A 24,860-nucleotide genomic window follows, 5' to 3' on the forward strand; every position below is an offset into this window, starting at 1 on the left:
ATTGAGAGACCACATCACACCCATAAAGTTGGCTCTCATCAAAAAGGCATACAATAGTAAGTGTTGGCAAAGATGTGGAGAAACTGGAACCAGGACACACTGCAGACAGAAATGGAAAGTAACACAGCCGCTTGAGGAAACAGTTCCTCAAAATGTTCAACACAGAGATACCATATGACTCAGCCATTCTTTAAAAAAAAAAAAAAAAAAAAAAAAAGATTTATTTATTTATTCATTCAGAGAGAGCAAAGAGAGAGGCAGAGACAGGCAGAGGGAGAAGCAGGCTCCATGCAGTAAGCCCCTTGTGGGACTCGATCCTGGGTCTCCAGGATCACACCCCGGGCTGCAGGCGGCGCTAAACCGCTGCGCCACCGGGGCTGCCTGACTCAGCCATTCTATCCTAGGTGTATCGGCAAGAGAAATGAAAACAAGTCCACAAAAACTCTGTACACTAATGTTCACAGCAGCATTATTCATGATAGCCAGAAAGTGGCCATGTCCATCATCACCTGATGAATAAATAAAATGTAATACGTCCATCATCGGAATAGTACCCAATAATTCAAAAAAGGAAAAAAGTACTATTACATTCTCTAACATGGATAACCCTTAAAAATACTATACTAAAAAATATGCTAAGTGAAAGAAGCCAGTTACAAAAGATCACGTATTACATGATTTCTTTTATTTGAAATACCCAGAATAGGCAAATTTATGGAGGCAGACAGTTCATTAGTGGTTTCCCAGGGTTGGGGGTATTGGAAGGAAATGAGAGGGACTTTTTAAAGATTTATTTACTTATTTTGAGAGAGAGAGAGAACACACACACACGGTGAGTGGGGAGGGGCAGAGGGAGAGAAAGAATCTTGAGCAGACTCCACACTGAGCATGAACCCCAATGCAGGGCTTGATCTCTTGACCCTGAGATCATGATCTGAGCTGAAATCAAGAGTCAGATGCTTCACCGACTAAGCCACCCAGGCACCTTGGAAATGGAAGGGACTTCTACTAGTATTGAGTTTCTTTTTGGGGCGATGAAAATGTCCTACAATTGGTGGTGAAGATGTCTGTGCCTATCTGTGAACATGTAACAACTACTGAGCTGTACACTTAACATGGGTGAATGTCATAGTACATCAAATACAGTTCAATAAAACTGTTTTAAAAAAGAAGAAGGGATCCCTGGGTGGCTCAGTGTTTTAGTGCCTGGGTTCGGCCCAGAGCATGATCCTGGAGTCCTGGAATTGAGTCCCATGTAGGGCTCCCTGCATGGAGCCTGCTTCTCCCTCTGCCTGTGTCTCTGCCACTCTCTCTCTCTCATGAATAAATAAATAAAATATTAAAAAGAGAAGAAGAAGAGGAAGAAGAGGAAGAAGAGGAAGAAGAGGAAGAAGAAGAAGAAGAAGAAGAAGAAGAAGAGGAGGAGGAAGAAGAGGAGGAGGAGGAGGGAGGAGGAGGAGAAGGAGGAGGAGGAGGAGGAGGAGGAGGAGGAGGATAGCAGCTAGATCATCTCTGAGATTAGATGCCTTCTTTGTCAGAAGAACAAAGAAAAGAGCCATTTATAAACTCCAGAAGGGCCCCTAGGTGGCTCAGTGGTTGAGAGTCTCCCTTTGGCTCAGGTCGTGATCCCGGGATCTTGGGATCGAGTTCCACATTGGGCTCTGCATGGGGAGCCTGCTTCTCCCTCTGCCTGTGTCTCTGCCTTTCTCTGTGTGTGCCTCTCATGAATAAATAATCAAAAGAAAGAAAAGAAGAAAAGAAAAGAAAAGAAAAGAGAAGAGAAGAGAAGAGAAGAGAAGAGAAGAGAAGAGAAGAGAAGAGAAGAGAAGAGAAGAGAAGAAAGAGAAAGAAACTCCAGAAATAACATAAACCTATCCGTCAATGTCATGGTCTGAAACTGAAGTGAACTGAAACGAAGTATAGTACCTAGCAAATGACACGATCAGAAAGAATAACTAACGGATGTGACTTGGTTGCTCAAGACTGTCCTCTTTTGAGGGACATGGGGTTATACCTCCTTTCCTCTAGACTCCATCACTCATGGTGCTACCAAAAATAATTTTTGGTGCTACCAAAAATAATGTCGCCAATCCCTTGAGCAAGCAGGACTCATGAAGGCCAACAGAAACCCACTTTGCTTTCTCCCTCAACGTTGCTGAAGCCCACCCACTTTGTATGGCTGGTTTGTGCTGATGCTCAGATAAATTCGGGGCCAGGCCCACAACCTCTCTGGTCAATATGAGGTGCAAAAATCCTCCGCCACTGTAAGTTACAAAAAGTCTCCTTTCCATAATTAGAATATCTGGACCTGGGTCCTAGTCAAAACTTGGAGCTTCATTTTTTAATTCAAGCTTCTGTCCCTCTTATGAGATGGATCACTATAGGGGAGGAGCAAGCTTGCAGGGGAAAGACAAGGGGTGGCTGCCATCTTCTCTGCTTCCATGCTTTTCGTGTGCACTTCTCCTCCTGAGGCCTGCCAGCCACAGCTCTGTCATTTTGGAGAGGAGGGAATCACAGGGAGACCGGGCCATGTGGTAAAGAAGGTAAGAGCAGTGAGCACGCCTGGGTTGCTGAGCGGTTGAGCGTCTGCCTTTGGCTCAGGGTCTGATCCCAGGGTCCTGGGATCAAGTCCCTCGTCAGGGTCTCAAGAAGGAGCCTGCTTCTCCCTCTGCCTGTGTCTCTGCCTCTCTCTCTGTGTTTCTCATGAATAAATTAACGAATTTTTTTTTAAAAAGAAGGTAAGAGCAGCCACAGTTCACTTGACTCTTCCTGTCTGCTTTCAGCCGGTGTTCACAGACAACTTTCTCCCAAATGATGTTCTGAAGCAGGACTGCTGAGCCTACTATTCTCTACTCTTAAAGCATCCAGAAGAACAGGCCCAGCCTCTCCCCACTTGGCCTTGGACTAGGAAAGCACAACAGTACTTTCCCAACAGTAGTTTTTAACTCTGAGGCCAGAAGGCACTTCAACGAGCCCTTTAAAATTCCCCAGGCAAGTGCCTGACACCAGTCCCAGTTAACCAAGGGTTCTCCAAATGCTTATCTTTTAGCACTCACTCCTTTCCCCATGCGGAGGTGGACTCAAAATGCCACAGCAATTCAGTAACTTTCTCCAAAACATTTGTCTCTTTAATCCCTAATCTTTTTATAGGCCAGGGGATAGAGGTCGGGTAAGGGTTGCAAAATGGTTTTCACCCAAAAGCTTTACAAGTCCCGCTTCAATACTCTAACACTGGACGGGGGGAGCTGTTGGCATTAACTCTCCTGTACTGCAGCCCCAAGTGGATCTGAAAATAAAGAATCCAAAGATGCCTGGGTGGCTCAGTCGGTGAAGCGAAGCATCTGACTTCGGCTCAGGTCATGATCTCAGGGTCGTGGATCAAGCCCAGCCCAGCCCCAAGTGGAGCTCAGCTCCCGGCTCAGCAGGGAGTCTGCTTATCCCTCTGCTTCTGCCCCAAACCCCTCTCAAAAAGGGTTTTTTTAAATCTTTAAAAATTAAAAAAATTTTAAAAATAAAGAATGCAATTCTCATACCCTATTACAATCACATTCATATAATGAAAATACTGTAAATGCTATTGTTAGCTTTCACTACTTTAGAAACAATTTACGAATGAAATTTCAGTGGTATAATATAGTTTAAGAGCAAGATGTAAATGTTAAAACACTGAGAATATAAAAGAATAGTTCTATCACCAGGAGGCAGACAGAGGGAAAAAGTAGATTTAAGGGCTAATTTCTTCATCTTATTTTTTTTAAAGAATTTATTTATTTATTTATTTATTTATTTATTTATTTATTTATTTATTTATAGAGACAGAAACAAGAGAGAGAGAGGCAGAGACACAGGCAGAGGGAGAAGCAGGCACCATACTGAGAGCCCGACGTGGGACTCGATCCAGGGTCTCCAGGATCACGCCCTGGGCTGCAGGCGGCGCTAAACCGCTGCGCCACCAGGGCTGCCCTAATCTCTTCATTTTATAAAAAAGAATCAAAAAGATACTATCCAAAGTTGATGAACTGAGAAACAGAAGTTTATGAAATTATTTAAAATTATAGTCATTGAGAAGAGAAATAAAAATAATTTCAAAAAAATAGAAGATAAATAGGAGACAATGTTATGAATCTCTCATCTTTAGGATGGAGATAAACACCAGGGCACTAAAATCAAAGTTTAAAATGGCTAATGGTGGGATCCCTGGGTGGCTCATCAGTTTAGCGCCTGACTTCAGCCCAGGGTATGGTCCTGGGGTCCCCGGATCGAGTCCCACATCGGGCTCCCTGCGTGGAGCCTGCTTCTCCCTTTGCTTGTATCTCTGCCTGCGTCTCTGCCTCTCTCTGTCTCTCACAAATAAATAAACAAAATCATAAATAAATAAACAAATAAATAAATAAATAAAATGGCTAAAGGGGAGTGTGCTCAGGTTTGGGTGATTGGAGAAATGCACAGAGGTCTAATGACTATTTTTTTTTAATTTTTATTTATTTATTCATAGAGATGCAGAGAGAGAGAGAGGCAGAGGCACAGGCAGAGGGGAGAAGCAGGCTCCATGCAGAGAGCCCGACGTGGGACTCGATCCAGGGTCTCCAGGATCACGCCCTGGGCTGCAGGCGGCGCTAAACCACTGCGCCACCGGGGCTGCCCTAATGACTATTTTTAATTAAAGTAAGGAGTTTAATAATGAACTCCTTAAATAAGTATTTTCTCTATCTTATTTTTTTTTAAGATTTTATTTATTTATTCATAGAGACACAGACAGAGAGAAAGGCAGAGGCACAGGCAGAGGGAGAAGCAGGCTCCATGCAGGGAGCCCAACGTGGGACTTGATCCAGGGTCCCCAGGATCAAACCCCGGGCTGCAGGCGACACTAAACCACTGCGCCACAGGGGCTGCCCAGTATTTTCTTTATCTTAAAAGGCATATATAGTAAATTATCAAATGTCATGATGTCACAGTGGTATGTTTGACATATATATAATGTAGTGCATGTGTATGTCACATATATACATCACGTTATATATGTCATATGTGTTATGCATACACATAGTTTATGTGTACATATGCTACACATGTTTGATAAATATATATGACATGTTTATATGCCACATATAGGTTTATATATGGTGTGCATATATATATACTATATATGTTTGACATACACAATGTGCATATAGATCATTTATAAGAATATTTTGTGGATACAAACACAAAATAAATAGAAGACAGTCTCGGAGAGGTGATTTATTTATTATGCCCTAAATTATACAATCAGGGGACCCAAAGTCCAGGAGAGTCAGTTTGCATTAATGAGAAAGATCCAGGGATCCCTGGGTGGTGCAGCAGTTTAGCGCCTGCCTTTGGCCCAGGGGGCGATCCTGGAGACCCGGGATCGAATCGAATCCCACGTCGGGCTCCCGGTGCATGGAGCCTGCTTCTCCCTCTGCCTATGTCTCTGCCTCTCTCTCTCTCTCTCACTGTGTGCCTATCATAAATAAATAAAATAAAATAAAAAATTAAAAAAAAAATGAGAAAGATCCAGGTCTGACTCAAATCTATACTCTTTTGTCTCCATCAACTTGCAGAATATCTGCTAAAAGACAATGTCCATTTATAAATTATTCTATTTTCTCCATTAAAGAACTCCATGGGCCACTCTTTTGTATCCTTATTAGGAAATAACAGCTAGTAAGATCCAATCTGCCACCATCCCAGCCCTGACATCCAACACCAAGCGTTCACCATTAATTAATCTAATTTGAGCACCCACTGGACTTCTTGTTTTTCATCTGAGTTACCATAAATGACCAAATATTTAAAATGAATCCCTTTCATTAATTTTTGAATTCATTTTTTAAATTGTTATAAGAGTAACATTCACAGAAGAAAAAAATCACGGTCCTACAGCAGAGTTCTTGATTATGAATAACGGAAACCAACGCAGGCTATTTAAACAGAAAAGGAATTTCTTGCAGGGCTATCAGGTAGCTCACAGAATCCCCAGGAACCAGGCTCAGAAACCTGGGAAGAAGCCAAGGGAAGCTGGGAGCTGGGACCTCTACCAAGGTCGTGCCCCAGGAAAACCAGGTCCTTGGTTGCCAACCTTGGACACCGGTTGCCTCTTTTGCTTAAGGAAGTCTAAGCTGCCCGGCCTAGTCTGCATCAGCTTCAGAGTCCTGGGCAGGAGCTTCCATGAGTGGAGGTCAACTGGCTCACATCCTGGTTGCTGGTATACAGGAGTGTCAGTATATGGTCTCAGAAGCTTCCAGTGCGGGAGGCAGGACCCGGCCTCCAACCGAGATTCACACAAAGGCAAATAAAACTCCAAAAGAGAGGTCTGATATACAGAGGCTGATCACCAAACCCAAACAAAACAAGGAAACCAAACAGCCTCTTGGTCCCACAACACAATGCATATCCTCTCCAGATATAAAATGGGAAATCAAAGTCTCCCTCTTTCCCTTCCCACTGCACTCAACAGAAGTGCCTACTGTAAACAGTTCCTTGTATATCCTTTCAGAAATGTTCCACGTGTGACTAGAAACACATATGTATAGATCTCCCAGATTAAAAAAAAAAAAAGGAAAAAAAACCACCGTATATATTATAACTTTCCATATGACAAGGTATCTATTTTAAGATGCTCGCCAATTCAAAATGGTCTCCCTTCTTGCCCCAAATCACTCATGGCTCCTGCATCTCTCTCATAGGCATAGCAGAAGTGGATCCCTCTAGCTATGGGGCCCAGACTCAGGGCTGGTTGGAGGGCTCCCTTCTATAACCCAGACACCTACCACCACAGTGTGTCTACAATGCACTTCGACATACTTCGGCACAGACAGTGTGATACTATGTACCTATCAGGTGGCCCACCCAACACCCTAAGGACGGTCAGGGATTCAAATTCCAGGAGAGTCAATTTGCATTTATGAGAAAAGCCACACTCCAGAAGCTTCCTTTGCCTTCTTCTCTCAACAACAACCAAGCAACTCTGTTAAATTAGCAGAGTGATTGTGGAAATAAGTTGTCCAACTGATGAAACTCTTAGCTTGTTTAATTGCATAAAGGATTTTAAAAATGGGTTTTCTGTGAAATTTGGGGTAAGAACTAAAACCAACATAATTTCCTGTCCCAATGCTCATCAATTCTGGGGCTGACCATACTTTTCTGACCCTGTATTAAACAATACTGAGAACAAGCAAAGATAATCTAGCTACTTGCCCCAAGAACTATTTGTTCCTCAAACGTAAGACTGTGAACCAACTAAAACAGTTTATCAAAACTAACAGCTTACTCATTAAATCTTGCTCCCAGGACCTCCCCTCCATTCACCCCCTAATCCAAAACTATTATGTCATAAGCTTTGCCTAAACCCTACCAATTCTTTATGTTGCAAAGGCCACCTTATAATCCCCCAGCAGGGGTCCTCAAACCCTACAAATAGGCTCTCTTTGATTCACCCTTTCTGAGAACTAGTGGCAAGGAGGTGTCCTCCCTTACTGCAGCAGATCTCATAAACTTAGCTTCGCGTGATCAGCAGGATTTCAAGGAACCAGCAATGGTTTTCAAGACAAATGGGTGCAACAAAAACCAGAGGTAAAAAATTGTTCACACTGTCCTGAAAGCTTAGTAAAAATTTTAGCCCTTTACCCTTTAAGCTTCCAGAACAGAGTGCACGAACAATTGTTTTGTCTGTTGGCTAATAAGTGCTTGCATGTGTAGCAGAATTTGGCCTGAGGCTCACTTTCATTGTAATAATTGACTTGGCAGGAAGGTTACCTCAAAGCTTTGGTAATTACCTGTCGCTGACAAACTAAACATGCTAATGAGAGCACACCCAGATGGCTGAAGCCAGTTTGCAAAGCAAGAAATTGCTCAGGCCTTGATTCTGCCCAGAGATGGGCCACCCAGAGTACTTCCAGTTCCTGAGGATGCCAGGTTCTTACCCAATACACGGTTTTGGGGAGCAGATGATCAGAGGAGAGAAATGAAACCTCTGTTGCCAGCAGACTAAGCCCACTGTGGTCACAGATAAGCCTGAGCCCAGCCCAGGGTGCATTCATGATGCCTAAATCCATATTTTGCTGCCATGGGTTACCTGATGACACGCCAAACTGAGAGACCAAATCTCCCCTTTAAGATTTTCTCAGTGGATGACACAAATGATTCATAATGTGCTTGCCTTAATCTTAGGTCCCATTTTACACTTCACAGTTTCAACATGCATCCCTGTCTACAATCCTAAGAAATGGGCGCATGCCCATTGTACAGATGAAGAAACTGATCAGATAATTTCCTTGGCCAGTCACTGATTGAAAGTGGCAGGATTAAGACTCAAAGCTGACCCTCCTCGTGCCGTGTTCAATTCTGCCTCTTGCTCTTTTCAATCAAGGATAAACTTCCTCCATCTCTTGTCACTTGAGAACTTGAAAAAGAATTGGACAGTCACAAATAAGAAAATTATTTATTTATTTACTTACTTACTTACTTATTTATTTATTTTAGAAAATAATTTAAATTACAAACACACACACACAGAGTTGCTGGGCCTAGAGAAGTACTGAACAATTTGCTAATGGAGGACTAGTGGAGGAGTGGTATAAAGAAAGGAGCAGTGGACTAGAAGTCAACATCCCCAGTTCTTTCTAATAATAGTTCATGCGTTTGTGAACTGAACAAGCTAGTTAATTCCTGAGCCACTGGTCCCTTATATATAAAATAGGAAAAGTACCTGCTGTATAAACCACATAACTAAAGATATAAACTCTTATACATATACATATACATATATAAACTCATATACATGCAATGGAGGATTATTAATTATTCTGAAGAGGGAGAATAGTCATCTATTTTTATTCCTTAAAGAACCAAGAATGCAATAATCATAGTATTTATACAGGGAGTTTATAATGGCCTGTTGAAAATGTCTATTAGAAGTTAAAACACCCTCCAGGTAACTAATAAGGTTTCTGGAAACCTACATAATGAGAGCTAAAGGACTCTTAAAAGATTGCTCTGATATAAGTTCATCATTTTACAGAGGCAGAAACCAAGAGATGGGGCAGCCTCAGTGGCACAGCGGTTTGGCGCCGCCTGCAGCCCAAGGTGTGATCCTGGAGACCCGGGATCGAGTCCCACGTCGGGCTCCCCACATGGAGCCTGCTTCTCCCTCTGCCTTTGTCTCTGCCCCTCTCTCTCTCTCTCTCTCTGTGTCTATAAATAAATAAAATATTTTAAAAAAAAAAGAAACCAAGAGATGCTCCCAAGGTCACCGATAATCAGTGGTGATGTGTCAGCATTAAAATGCAAGTGTCTTGAACCCTCAAACCAAAACTCATTCCGAATTCTTGACAGCCAGGAAATACACTTGAAAGAACCAGAATGCACAAAGTTCAAGCTTCAGAGTTCATTTTATAAATGTAGAGATTCCTAAACTGCCCACTGGTATTTTGACCCCTCCTGGTCTTGTCATCAGAAATGAAAGGGCCACCATTTACCTTGCAGCTAACCCACCTACAAGTTTCTCTGACTATCTGGTGGGCTAATTCCTCAATCTCTTGAGAGTGTCTGGGTGATCCATGACTCTCCCTTCAAGGCACAATAAAATGGAAAGAACCCAGATCCCTAAATGGCTTTGTGGAGCAGAACCACCTTGCCAGCCTAGCCTGTTTGGACAGTTAGATGAGAGGATGGAATGTCTATATATGTTACCAAGCCATTTTCAGTCTCTTTTGGGGTAATGAAGTCTTATCCTAAATTCCATAATCTTGAAGTTAGAAGAGAAAATGATAGATCTTTTTTTTTAAAATAGCCAGTTCATCTACCACTTCTATTCTCCATCTAGGGTGCACACACAAGTGCACACACACAGCTTGATCCTACTCGTAGTCAAAAATAGTTATAAATGTTTACACACCATGTTCCAAGATTATTATTTTTGTTTTGGACACATGAATATCTTATCGGTATAAGGAAGAGGATCCAGTAAATGAACACTTCCAACTCTTGAGTTTCCATGAAAACTTGAGTTTGACCAGTGTAAAACCTAATGTAATCACTGAAGCAATCACAAAAGGAGCACAAATATAAACAGTTTTCAAAAGGAAGTATTCAAGTGTTCTCGATAAGTGTGCATCCAATAACTCAAAATGAAGACAGCTTGCCTCTCAAAGGGCTCTGGGAAGACCAACCTGCACCCCCTTCCAACCTCCACCATCAATATACCCCCTGACCACCCTTAAGTAGTAAGGGGAAGAATACGACATTCCAGAGGCAAGAACAAAAGAGACAAATTTAAGACAAAAGCAAAAAAGAAACGTCAGGAACTCAGGACCTAAATTTCTTATTGGCTGCCAAGTTAACTTCACAGTCAACAACAGACATATCTATAGCACACTGGCCCTGGGACACAGGGTGAAGAAGTTGGACAAGACCCCTGTCTTCATACGACTATCTACAGTAGGGAGACAGACAGCAAGTAGTAAACGAGCAACACACAGGTTAATTATGGACTGTCAAGCCAAAAGTCAGTGCTGGGACATGTTGAGAGGCAGGGACACAGGGCCACTATTGTTGGGGTGGTTAGGGAAGGCCTCCTTCAGGAAGTGACTGCTAAGCTGAGACCCAGAAAAAAAGGAGCCAGCCAAGCACACAGCTAGGGAAAGAAGGTCCCAAGTTGGTTAAGACAGCCTGGTTGTGTTTCAGCCAGAAGGAGCCCCTATGGGTAGAGTACAGGATATGGAGGGGAGAAAGACTGGAGTGACCAGCCAAGCCCCCATCTGCCCACCCCCCGCACAGGGCCCTACTGGCTCTCTGATGGAACGTGGTCTCCAGCAGCACATTCCCTAAACTCAGGAAGAGGCCTGGGGGAAGCCAAAGAGAAGGTGAAGCAGCCATTATGGGGGATGCGGGGTGGGGGAGGTGGAAGAGCCATCCCTTGATGTCACTAGATTATCCCCTCTGTTCAGCAAAGAAAACTAGACTCAGGAAAGTTAAGTGGCTTATACAATATACAGCTCTTTAGGGGATGAGCTGGGACTCAGACTAGGAGTGTCTCACTGACATATCCAGTTTCTTTCATAACATCACATGACTTTTTTTTTATTTTTTAACATAATAAAGGCATGTGGCGCAGGTTATAACAGAATACTGTGGAGGTTCACGTGAACCGAGGATTTTTCACTTATGATACTGACCAAGGCTCAAATGATCTTTTGATATACCCAGAAAGTTTGTCCTTGTACAATGCCTATCAACTGATTTATCTTCTTTATAAATTGATGTTAATTAACATTTCAAAACAATCTCTACTTGACCTTCTAAATACGTAATTCATAAGTTAAAATAGAGAAGTTCCTGTATTCAACAGGCTTATAATTGATGGCGATACAGAAATATGACAGAAGGCCATTCAGGCAGGCATGTGGACTCCTTGTACATGGAGGCATAACATTTACTGATGTGAACGTAATTAATGTACTATGAAACCGAAAAAGCAGAGCAAAACATGGTATACGTACAAACTGGTTATAACTTAGAGCAACCCTGTCAGGATACCTCTTACTTCTGAGAGCTTTCCCTGTATCTTTGCTTAACAAACCTCTATCGCTTTACTAAAAAAAAATAAAAATAAAAAAAATAAATAAATAAAAATAAAAAAAAAAAAACTGGTTATAACTTTCACAAAGTTGTACCTATACTTATCAACAAAGATGAGAAATACATCTAAAGGCATGCAATAAAAATACATCTCTATTAATGTCATTTTCTACAGTTGTTTGAGCTCACATAATACATCTATGAGGCATCTTTCCAAAAGAAAACAATGTTAGAGAAATAAATGTCTTAAAAGGTCGACCTTCTTAATATCTACCTAGAACACACGCTCACATTCTTCTCACCATTTGAAATCTTAAAAGTACAAAAAGCTTTAGAGATTCTCTAATTTCAAATTAAATGCCTGATATTTGTATTACTGAGCATTTCAATATGGACCCAATGGAAAAATCAGGGCAAAAAATGACTCCTATAGCCAAATATTAGTATAAACATTGGACACCGACCAACATTTTTCTAGAGAGTTGTTGCAAAACAGACCTCAGCCACTCATATGTCATAAAAGTCATCCGAAGTCTCATTTTCTCCTACTCTGCTATCTTGTAGATTGAAATGCTGCACCTAATTTACTCCTTCCAGAAATATTAACAGCATTTCACTAAATGCTATAACTGGTGGATTTCTAAAATGTTGCCTAAATTGTCTTGTGGGCCTGAAAATTCTTTAGTTTTTCAAGACCATCAACTCAGTACTAGGCTCCATTACTCTGACTGTATTCTACTGTGGGTTTCTTCTCCCTGCATTTAAGAATTTAGCTAGTTTTGTATTTATCACCCACTACCCAGCAAACAGTGGTCTGCTTGAGATGAACTGTTAAGTATATACACAAAACCATTTTAGAAGATTATTTAACCCTATTTCAAAATGAATGGGAGAAAAATCAAGGGACGTGATATGGAAAAAAATTTTTTCATTATATGTATTTCAAATCGCATTTGTCAGAACTTCTACTTCATCTTTAAAAGTTGGCAACTCTATTGGTCTATTTTTTATAGTATTCCCTGAACCCAAAGGACATAGCAAATAAAAACAAAAAACAAACACTGGGAATGTACCAAATGCCACTGAATCGTGAACTTTAAAATGGGTTAACTTTATATTATGTGAATTTTACCACAATAACTAAAAAAAAAAAGGATAAAGTTACCAATGTATGTCTTTATTACCATAAAAATATATGTGTGATAGAGAATATAAGAAGTCTAAGCCATGAAACTGAGATGTCCAACCAAAGCAAAATATAATAATAATAAATTATGTATTCATGATTTAATACCTGAGATTTACTTCAAAAGAATATACGGGGTGGGGGGTCACCTGGGTGGCTCAGCAGTTGAGCGTCTGCCTTGGGCTCAAATCATAATCCCAGGGTCCTGGGATCAAGTTCCGTGTCAGGCTCCCCACAGGGAGCCTGCTTCTCCCTCTGCCTGTGTCTCTGCCTCTCTCTGTCTCTCATGAATAAATAAATAAAATCTAAAAAAAAAAAAAAAAAAACCCTGTAAAACAAAAAAGAATATACAGGGGAAAAGAATATGGGGAGCAGAGGGATGGGTGCAGGTCTAGCTGAACAAGGCTGGCTGAGTTGGTAGTTGCTGAGTGATCAGCATAGGGAGTTCATTACGTTATTCTCTCTGCTTTAGTATATGTTTTAAAATGTCCATAGCAAACCATTTTTTTACAATTACATCTTTACAATAAATCTAACCCTGTTACTAGAAACCGGCTAGGTACATGAGAAGTTTAAAATGTATCAGAAGGGCCCCCTGGGTGGCTCAGTCAGTTGAGCATCTGCCTGATTCAGTCATAATCCCAGGAGCCCTGGAGCCCTACAGCGTTGGGCTCCCTGCTCAGCGGGGACATCTGCCTCTCCCTCTCCCTCTGCCCCCCAACCCCCGCTCATGGGTGTGCTCTCTTTCTCCATCTGCTCTCTCTCAAATAAATAAATAATCTTTTAAAAAAATGAATCAGAAAAGTGACAAAATTATCATCTCGCTTTACCATTATGAGAACATCTCCTTCCAACAGTCATCATTGTTAGCTTCTTTTTTTAACAAACAAGAAAGCTTTGGAATTTCTTCAGTGGTTGAATCCGACAGACTTCATACATAGCACATTTTAGAAAGAGTAACAATTTATGAGATCAGTACATACCAGGAGTATCATAGGCCGCTTCCAAGTTGTTAATCCTATGATTCCAGAGAGTATCACCTACAAGGATAAACAGTATCATAAATCTAGAAATGTGACCAATTCCAATAAACTAATCCTAGTCTCTAAAGCTTTTTTTTCTTTTCAAAAAAATCTGAAACCTCAAAGTCTTCTAATTCAAACACTTAATATTCCTGCTGATTACATGAGCCCTGGTAGACCACTTTGGGCTCTTTCCTCCCAAAGCCCCCAAAGCTTTTTATATCGACTATATATGTTTTTTCTTAAGGTCAACTAAGAACACACAAAGAGGGGTGCCTGGGTAACTCAGTCAATAGAGCATCTGCTTTTGGCTCAGGTCGTGATCTCGGTCCTGGGATGGAGCCCAATGTGGGGGGGTCCCTCTGCCCTTCCTCCTGCTTGTGCTCTCTCAAATAAATACAATCTTAAAACAAAACAAAACAAAAAAACCACACACACAGAGTAGCCTGTCCTTCCAGTTAGTGAAGGAATCAGTATTGCCATCCAAGCTCTCTGCCTCAGAGCACCTAAACTATTGCCATTATCAGCCTCACATGACACAGTGTACCTGCAGCCCTCTCTTCATTAGATGGATACCCATCCTTTGTGGGACAAGTCAACTCCCGGAAGTGGTACACAAGGTCTGTCAGGACCAAACTCTGCCCACTTCGCAAGCCTGGTTTCTATGCACCCCTGCCCCTCCACCACCCACCTTCCTCCCAGGCACACCTGTCCCCCATCAGATTGGCCAGGCTTTAGACACTGTAGCTCTTTGCTGCAGTGTCTTCTCCTCCCAGCTCCCCTCAGAGCTGCCTGAGAACTACTATGCTTCCTGCAAGATCCTGGCTAGCAGTCACCTCCTCCCAGAAGCCCTCACTGATCCCACCACCCCACACTCCTGGAGGCCCTCTACACAATCTTCTCCCCAAAACGCTCTCTGTCATAATAACTTTTGAGAAGTGCATCTGTGCCTTGCCCACTAACTGTGAACTCCTACTTTGTCTCCCAATCCTTGCCTCCCAGCCTGGTACCTGTCACATGACTGGCAAGTGATAAATGTTCCTGAGCATTTATTCCACAAAGAGGGGAAGGACTACGGTAAGAAAAGTCTCGAGGTGCCTGGGTGGCTCAGTGGGTTGAGCACCTGCCTTCCGCTCAGGTCATGATCTCAGGATCCTGGGATCGAACCCTGTGTGGGGCTCCCTGTAGGGAGCTGCTTCTCCCTCTCCCTCTAGTCCTCCTCCTGCTTGTGCTGTCTCTCTCTCAAATAAATAAATAAAATCTTTAAAATAAAATAAAAGTCTCATATTGCAAAGTGACACTTCGATAAATAACAATCCAAAATCCTTGGTAAAGAAGAATCAGCATTTTGCCAAAATATAAACTGTAAATCAATGTCAGCCCTCTGGATAACACAGTTCACTAAGCAGTCAGGAAAGAACAATCAAAGTGATTATTCAGCTCAGGGACATTCTCATGTCACTGGAGCATGTTTACCTTTGTGGAACAGTGTGCATGCATCTGCTCAATGCCATCATGAGGGTTTTCCTTTATGTGCACTTTTTACCAAAATCCCTCAAAGGTACCAGCTCACAATTACTGCTTATCAACTACAAATCAGTAGGGATTTTAGTGTTACTTCAAATCAAAGTTCACAGGCCTACTATAATGCTCTCCATTTTCCATTTACTGGCTTGAGAGTAAATCATTTTACTATGTCAAACCAGGAGACGACAAATGTACCCACTTCTATCAAGGATAGGAAACCACTTGTGGCCAGATAGGCAACAGATTCTTGTATTCCATTTATGTTTAAACATACTATCAGCTGCCTGCCCACCAGCACTATATCCTTGCAATCATCTTACATTCAATAGGCTCTTTCTTCATTCTGAATGATTTCTGGCTGGAGACACGCAGGACATGTGTCTGCATCTACTTTACAAACTGGGACTTGAAATCCATGAGACCTTGGAGTCCACGTTCCCCACCTGGCTTCTAAATAACTATGCGACCTTGGCCAAGTCAGATCACTTTTCTGGTCCTCATTCTCATTTCCTTAGAAATGTGGTTAAGTGAAGGAAACCATCTCTGGGCCTCTTCCAACTCAAAAGTGTACCCTGCTGTGATGGTAGTGATTCCTCGGGATTCCCTGAAATCCAGCACTGGTTCCACCTGCAGGCTGTGTGTGGGCACAGATGCTTGCAAGTGTGTGTGCATGTTAAATTTTTGTGTGCACACATGTGCGTGCATGTGTGTGTCCACATCGGCATGTGTCCCCTGCCTGCCCACCCGGCTGCTCACTGGACTTAGCTCAGGAAATGAAACTATTTTTGCAAAAACATACTGAGACATTTGACTGCCCTTGAGGGAAACACAAACTGCTCACTTCACTAAAATATAAATATGATGTAAATTATCAGTTAGTGTTTGGTATTTAGACTACCTGATTCCCTTAATATAAAACCCTATGGTTCAGCTTTTTGGAACACAGTTTTTTTCCATTAAAACAATATGATCATTAAAATGAAGTGTCCAGGGATGCCTGGGAGGCTCAGTCGTTGAGCAACTGCCTTTGGTTCAGGCCGTGACCCCGGGGTCCTGGGATCGAGTCCCACATTGGGGTCCCTTCAGGGAGCCTGCTTCTCCCTCTGCCTGTGTCTCTGCCTCTCTCTCTGGGTGTCTCTCATGAATAAATAAATAAATCTTTAAAAGATAAATAAATAAAAATAAAATAAAATGGAGTGTCCAGCCCAGCCCATAAAAATAGCAAGAAACCTCAGCTATACTTTCCACCTCCCCCACCAGCCACATCATCCCACCTTCACCCACATTAACAATTTGGTGTACTTACATATTTTACACATGTACATATTTTTCTTTAAATTCTTATTACTAGACAAATATGTATATGTGTATATTTACACATGTACAGAGGTGAACTTTTATAAAAAATGGGTCATAAAAGATATTTGTCCTCCTCTTATTTTTCATTCTCAATAAATGCCTCCAGGGAATCTCTTCATGTCTGTCCACTGGAGTAGCTCTCATTCATTTCTGTTTAATGGCTAATATAATATTCCTTTGTATGGTTTACCTAATGCAGTCAATCATTTCCATATTCATTGATACTCTATTTCCAGTTTTTGCCCTCATAATCAATGCTATGATAATCACTTAAGGCCACGTAATGCCTAAAAACAAGTGCTTTTTATTTCTGTTGTGTAAAATCCCAGGAGTAGGGTTGATAAGGTAAAAGGGAAAAATATACATATGTATTTATATATTTAATAGATTGTGACAGATACAATTGTCATTTAAAATCAAGGGTCTCTGACATGAACTAAGCTATCTTTATTATTTTTTGAGGGAGAATTTTGCATATGTGAGCGACAAACTAAACTTAAAACATAATTTTAAAAATATGTACAAAATGTATTTGACAAATAATAAATATCAATAATCTCGAAATACCTATGACCACAAAGATACTTAAGACCCAGTAGGAAGAAATATAAACCTTATTAACCTTATTAAAATATATATCTTATTAAACATAAACCTTATTAAGCAATATTAAATAAAGACTCAATTCAACATATACCATATTCATGGATTATAAAGCAAAATACTCAAAGATAATAAATAAATTTCCATTTGAATTATTTTATAGACTCAGCACACACTCACATTAAATCCCAACAGGATTTTTCTAAGTTAGGGCCAGAGTCAACAAATGAATGAATGGACTAGTGAATAAATGAATGAATGAAGATCAGAAATAGGGGATGAACCTGCTTAAAGATGACTATTTCAGCCTAAATGCATTTTCACTCATGTGCTTCCTAAGAGAATACCAACAGCAAAAAGCAGCTTCATTAGCATTCTTTCCACCCAGTGCAAGATGAAACTTGCCATGAGTGAACAAGCAAGCAGGTATTTTCTGACACTAAATTACCTTTATATTATTATAATAAGATTTATTATAATTTTGGTTTCACTCACTTGTAACCCATTCCTTGTAGCTTATAGGAAAAAGCAGAGGCTTTTCTTTTTTCAAAGATTCTGCAAAGAAGGATTCCAAGATACTTCATGCAAGAATCACTGTTACCCACCATATATGGTTAATGTGCCTTCATTTCCCAACTTAAAAATCAAATCATAAAGATCAAAATCTCATTATTTTACTGCCCTATTTTTCCTTTGCTACCCATGAACATGCCTTAGGGCAAAAATGTTCTGGATTGTTTGCCAAAAGTTGCTATATCTAAACATAGAGATAAAAAGAGCCAAACTATAAATATCCCATGTTTACCTTATGAATTAAGCACACAATAATCAAACCTCTCAACAACCTATCTCGCCCTGTAGGTTTTACATTGGCAATTAAAAAAATAAAGGGTGTGTGTGTATGTGTATGTATGTGTTGGTGTGTATCATTTTTCCCTATCTGTCCAGCATGTTTTACATTAAAAAAAAAAAACTGAGGAAATGGGCACCTGGATATTTCTAATGTATACATGATGGTTACTAGAATGTCCCAGAGAAAACTGGCCTTTTCGCTTTACTTGGATCAAATATTGCCTTGATGTTTAAAAACACTGATAGAGGTTCTACTATGTGCCAGGCCTGATACTTGGGCCCAGCAGCAAGTTCTCCTATATATTCTCTAAGTACTCCTCACAAAATTAGTTCTGAGGCAAGAATTATCACACCCATTTTACAGACTGGTAACTGAGGCTAAGAGGCTCAATGACTTACTCAAGAGTTTATCAATGCCACTCTGCTGCCATATAAAATAAAGGACCCAAGAGAATCAATAAAATCTATCACAAAAATTATATTTAAAATGGCCCAAAAATATTAAAGTAGTATTTGACGATTATGATAGGAAAAATATATATACTGCTGTTTAACTGGTAGAGACTTCAGAATTTTTGAGTTAGTTTCTCCTTCAAACATTCATTCTTTTTCAGGTTTCATCACTGCAATTTTTTATTTTTTATTTTTTTTTTATGTATTTATGATAGTCACAGAGAGAGAGAGAGAGGCAGAAACACAGGCAGAGGGAGAGAGAAGCAGGCTCCATGCACCAGGAGCCCGATGTGGGATTCGATCCCGGGTCTCCAGGATCGCGCCCTGGGCCAAAGGCAGGCGCCAAACTGCTGCGCCACCCAGGGATCCCTCATCACTGCAATTTTTAAAAACATGCTTACCTTGAGGTTCACCAGTGTCTGTTGCTTTATAAGCAACTGGAATCTTGAATTACAGACTCAAGGGAGGGGGAAACCCTGAGTTTAGGACAGTGACTCAAAGTAGAGATGTATGCAGATAATATTAAGGATATTAAGACTCCGAGAGAAGAGCAAATAATAATAATAATCAATTCTCTCTACCTTTTGCCGGAAATATCTTCCAAGGATCAGATATGTCATCAGAATAAGGAATTTTGGTTTTTGAAGGAGGAGACACTACTCATTGACTAATCCACACTAATCCAGTGTGGTAGTAACTAAATATGCCCCAAATCAAAAGCCAGGACAGAATGAACTGAACATGGTCCTGGAGATTCTCCTTCTGCTACCCACCCGGAGTCAAACTTCAGGATGCTTTTAAAAGTGGCTAATCGGGATCCCTGGGTGGCGCAGCGGTTTGGCGCCTGCCTTTGGCCCAGGGCGCGATCCTGGAGACCCAGGATCGAATCCCACGTCGGGCTCCCGGTGCATGGAGCCTGCTTCTCCCTCTGCCTGTGTCTCTGCCTCATTCTCTCTCTCTCTGTGACTATCACAAAAATAAATAAATAAATAAATTTAAAAAAAATAAAAAAATAAAAATAAAAGTGGCTAATCTCCTGGCTTCGTGCCCTTTGGGAATAACAGTAGATGGAGTCATTAAACAATACCAGGAAGAAAATAAATGATCCCAGAATGCTTAAAAACAGCGAGTAAGTTAAAAACAGTCCCCTCAAACTGCTGACAGTATGAATGTAAAGTATGGACAAAGACGCTTTATAGGACTTGGAGTAAATATATAGTAAAATATATAGTAAAATAGATAAAAATATCTTCAAGATCCAGAAAAGTGATCTTTTATATATAGTATATAGTAAATATATAGTAAAATAGATAAAAATATCTTCAAGATCCAGAAAAGTGAAGGAAACTTCCAAATCTCAGGCTCAAGGCAAGAATGCATACAGAGATATATATGAAGAAATATTCTTGACTTATACTATGTTAATAAAATAGTCCTTTTAGTGAATATATCTGTCCCTTGAATTTAATTTTGTACCAAATATAAAAGCAAAATCTGTTTTGAAACTGAAAGAAGATTTGCCAATTTAATGGCTAGAGCAGACTCTGGCAAGTAATGGTCATTTCAAAGCTTGGAAATGAAGGTATCTTTACACTGTGTTCCTACATGGATCCCAAGTAACCTTAGACAAACTGGCACTGCCACCCAAACTACATAGTTTCATATGCCAACAAAACTTCTGAGTGATAAGTAAAACATTATAGGTCCATACAGTGGCATCTCATTTGGCAATGAACAGAAATGAAGTATGCCATAATCACGTGCCATAATCTGAATGAACCCTGCAAACATTATGCTAAGTGAAAGGTGCCAGTTACAAAGGACCACATATTGTATGATTCCATCTATATGAAATGTCTAGTATAATCCATAGATCCAGAAAGTAAATTAATCAGTGGTTGCCTAGGGAGAAATGGGAGGTGACTGCTAATGTGTACAGGGTTTCTTTTGGGGGTGAGGACGGTTTTCTAAGATTGGCTGTGGCAATGGGAGCACATCTTCCTGAATTCATCAAAAATCATTGAATTGCATGCCTTAAATAGTTGAATTGTATGGAATACGAATTATATCTCAATAAAGGTGTTATTTTATTTTTTTAATAAAGTAATTTTTTATTGGTGTTCAATTTACCAACACACAGAATAACACCTAGTGCTCATCCTGTCAAGTGTCCCCCTCAGTGCCCATCACCCACTCACCCCCACCCCCCGCCCTCCTCCCCTTCCACCACCCCTAGTTTGTTTCCCAGAGTTAGGAGTCTTTATGTTCTGTCTCCCATTCTGATATTTCCCACACATAAGGCTGTTATTTAAAAAAAAAAAACTGCTGTCCTCAAGTCATAATTTTTAAGCTTTTTTCATAAAAACCTTAATTTAGCTACCTTTATATTAGTACATTATAATGTGCTATTAAGCCCCTTTCTTTTAGACATCCATACTGAAATATTTAATGGCTGAAATTATGATACAAGGGAGTTGCCTTGAAATAATCCAGTAGGGGGAGTGGGTGTGGGTGAGAAGTGGCCGTGTGTTGATTAACTACTGAAGCTGGATGATGGGTAAACAGGGGTTCACTATACTATTCTTTCTACATTTGCTGAGATTTAAAATTTTCATAGTAACATGTTCCAAGTGGAGGTGGGGGTAGTTTCTTAAGACTGCCTGGTCATTTTTATGCTGTCTTTCGCTTCTGTTTATATTTTCTTCCTGTTTAGATTTTCTTTTGAAAAATGATACACATATTGAACTATTTACAGATGAAATGGTGTGATGTCTGAGATTCGCTTCAAAATTATGTGGGAAGTTAATCTGACAAATGGCCCAGGGAGCATGATGGAGCTCATTCCTACCCAGCTTGAAACACTCATCCTCCTGATACTATCAGAACACACAGAGCCAGCAGCAAAGCCAGGAAGAGGCACAGATGAAACAATTGTTGGAGCAGGGTGAAAGGTATAGGAGGCTTCACTGTACAATGTTTGAGTCAATTTAAAATTCCCCATAATGCACAGTTTAAAAAAAATAACAAAAAATAAAAAGCCTTTCTTGGGTACATAAATTCAAAAGGTAGGGGCACCTGGGTGGCTCAGCAGTTGAGCATCTGCCTTCTGCTCAGGGCATGATCCTGGGGTCCCGGGATCCAGTCCCGCACCAGGCTCCCCTCAGGGAGCCTGCTTCTCTCTTTGCCTGTGTCTCTGCCTCTCTGTGTGTGTCCCTCATGAATAAATAAGCAAAATCTTAAAAAAAAAAAAAAATCACAAGGTATATGGTACTGGTGAAACTGTTTTCCCAAAACACAATGGCCACGGTGCCTAACGCCATCCTCAAATACTATCCAGTCATTCTGGGCACGCAGTTTCTGTTGGTTCTACTGCCACTTTGTGAATTCTGTGGTCAAACTCAGAAACAAGCCACAAAAAATAAGCATAATGAACCACTGCAGCTTTGCATATAGAGGTGAAGGGTGAGCTGTAGAAAACAATCCAGCAGAAGAGAATTTAGTTCCAAGTCACCGATTGTTTCCCTGCTCTGTTTTGCTGGATCCTAGAATACAAGGCCACGCCCAGCCAGCAGGTCCAGGAACAGTCTTCATCTTCTGACTGATGGCTGTATGTAAGAATGTGTGTGTGTGTGTGTGTGTGTGTGTGTGTGTGTGTGTATACATATATATATTTCACCAAATCCAACTCTTTATTGACTGACATCTAAGTGTATTTGCCTCTGAAATAATTCAGTCATACACTGATTTGAGGTTTTGATTTCAGAAGAGAAAAAAATAATTTTAAATAATCCTAAACTAGCAATCTTTGAGAGGACGAGAGATTATGATTTTATAAAGAGGAAATCCCTACAAATGTATCCAAGACTCACGTCCGACCCACGGTATTTAGAGAAATGAAATGCACCCACCATTTGGCTGAATTTGGTCTGACGAGTGGACTAGGGAGCATAATGAATCTAAACCCTACCCTGTTTAAAAAAAAGACTCCAGGAGGCCCTGGGAAGAGCCCGGTACCAGGGCCAGGAGGGTGGGATTCCTCTTACATGATGTACAGAGTGTGGACTCCAGTTATCACAGCATGGGCTATTCCACAGTAAGACCATCCAGGTCAGAGGATTTCAAAAGGAAAGCAAATTGGCCTCTGTTTAAGTATAAAACACCAGGCTGGGCTCACTGCACCTAATGTTCTCGATGTTCTTATTCAAACAATTACTTTGGGTTCAGTTAGTTAACCCTATATTCTTATTTTTTTAAATTATTTTTTAAATTCATTTATTCATGAGAGAGAGAGAGAGAGAGAGAGAGAGAGGCAGAAGCAGGCTCCATGCTGGGAACCCGACACGGGACTCCATCCCGGGACTCGAGGATCACTCCCTGGGCCAAAGGCAGGGGCTAAACTGCTGAGCCACCCAGGGATCCCTGAGTTGCCCCTATATTCTTAAAATCTGGTCTTGAATCTGGGTATGCATGGACCTGCAAAAGGACAATTTTATGTTTATTGGGCACATGCATTCATTACAGATCTTCAACTATTGGCACCGCCAGACTTTCAGATTTAGTTACTTCATAAAAAAGGTTGGTTACTCTCAAATACCCATCTTCCACAATCGTTCCACAAAGACCTATATTTCCCAGTCTCTCAACCCCCAGCAAACCTCAAGAGGTTGGGTGCCTTAGAAGCTCTGACATTTTAGGAGGCAGGGATGAGTAGCCACCTGGAGTCCAGGGGGAGGGGAGGGGAGCAAGGCCAGACATCTCTGGTTACCTGTCCCCTGCTCCTGAGGCTTTGGAGAGCTCATGCATAATGACACTTTGGGTTCTTGAGAATTAAAATCTGCACAGCAGCCTGCCTGGCTCCAATAATCAAGTGGGAGTTTAGGGCCCTCCCTTAATGACCAGGTACAAGTGTGTTTGCACACACCCTGCCATTATCTCCTGAACTTGTCCCCAGAGTGAAGCCATCCTACCCGATACATTTCACATTTCCGTGTGCCTTAAATTGGAATAAAATAAATGGCGTGCCCCAGTCAAGCTGTCACTTCAGTCACCGGGCAAATACACCTACTATGTGCCAGGCACTGTGACTACCTCCTGAGACAAAACGGGTCAAATGACTGCCCTCCCCGCCCAGACGTTTTCGCAGAAGTAAATGCTAAGCGGCCCCAAGGGGAATCGTTTTTTCCTCCTACTTTCCTACCATCCATCCATCCACCCCCATTCGTCCAATCTCCCAGAGCTGGAAATCTAGTTTATCCTATGGACTCGACAGGAACAACAAAACCCTTTAGCCTGCAAGGAACAGACAGTGTCCAGGTACAACCCAGTTCGCCCCTAAACTACTCTCTCTTTGGGCCTTTTTTTTCCTTCTTCTTCTTTTTGGTGCGGCTTCAACGTCTCCAAAAACTTGGACTGTTTTAAGAGGCTGCGCTCCCCACGGCAGCCCCGGGCCGGGAACCGGGGGGCTGGGAGCGCGCGGGGTAGGGGCCCCCGCCGCGGCGGCGCCCGCCAGAGGCCCCGGGTCTCCCCCACCCCCACCCCCACCCCCACCCCCACCCCCACCGGGCCCCGTCCGGGCGCGCGGGCGCGGCGCTCCCCGACTCACTCACCGACGAGCCGGCCCAGAAGGGGCACGAGTTCTTCACCTGCGGGGAGCTGCTCAGCGACAGCGCCCCGAAGCTCAGCGCCACCATGCAGCAGCCCAGGATCAGCTGCAGCAGCCCGAGCGACAGCAGCGGGCGAGCGGGCAGCAGCGCGGAGCCCGGGGCGGCGGCGGCGGCGGCGGCGGCGGCCCGGCGGGAGGAGAGCGCGGGCGGCGGGGCCAGCACCCCGGGGGCGGGGGCGGGGGCAGCGGCGGCGCAGCGGGGCCGCGCGGGGGGCTGCAGGGCGGCCCGGGGCCAGCGCGGCCGCAGCGGGGGCAGCGGCGGCTCCTGCGCGGCGGCGGCGGCGGCGGCGCCCGGGCCCCCGGCCTGCGGCCCGCCCGAGAGGCCGGCCACGGGGCAGCAGGAGCCCGGGAGCACCACGGGCAGGGACATGGACGGGCGGCGGCGGCGGCAGGGGACGCGCCGCGGGGCCGCGGGCGCCGCGCACTGGGCACCGCGGGCGGACCCCGAGGCCCAGGGGGAGGGGAGGAAGCGAGCCCGGCCCAACCACTCGCCGCCGCCGCCGCCGCCGCCGCCGCCGCCCCGGTCCCGCCGGCCGCGCCCACCTGCCCCCGGGGGTCCGCCTCCGCGGCCGGCCGCGCGCGCCTGCGCCTGCGCCCG

At 42.6% G+C, this 24,860-nt stretch overlaps 1 protein-coding gene across 2 annotated transcripts in view; it reads right to left on the reverse strand.

Annotated features, from left to right (window-relative positions):
- The window catches only part of ENTREP1 (endosomal transmembrane epsin interactor 1), a 63,529-nt gene extending 38,882 nt beyond the window's left edge, over nt 1–24,647 (reverse strand). Inside the window, exons 1-2 of one of the 2 annotated variants that reach the window (XM_072838694.1) lie at nt 24,207–24,647; nt 13,768–13,824 (exon numbers count right to left, since the gene is read on the reverse strand). In XM_072838694.1, coding sequence (XP_072694795.1) covers nt 13,768–13,824; nt 24,207–24,632 — 483 coding nt within the window. In that variant the 5' untranslated portion in view covers nt 24,633–24,647. The remainder of the gene's footprint in view (nt 1–13,767; nt 13,825–24,206) is intronic. The other variant, XM_072838702.1, reaches the window with a different exon arrangement.
- Nucleotides 24,648–24,860: the final 213 nt, after the last annotated feature.

The sequence above is a fragment of the Canis lupus genome, chromosome 1, assembly GCF_048164855.1.
Source record: "Canis lupus baileyi chromosome 1, mCanLup2.hap1, whole genome shotgun sequence".
Classification (NCBI taxonomy): Eukaryota; Metazoa; Chordata; class Mammalia; order Carnivora; family Canidae; genus Canis; species Canis lupus.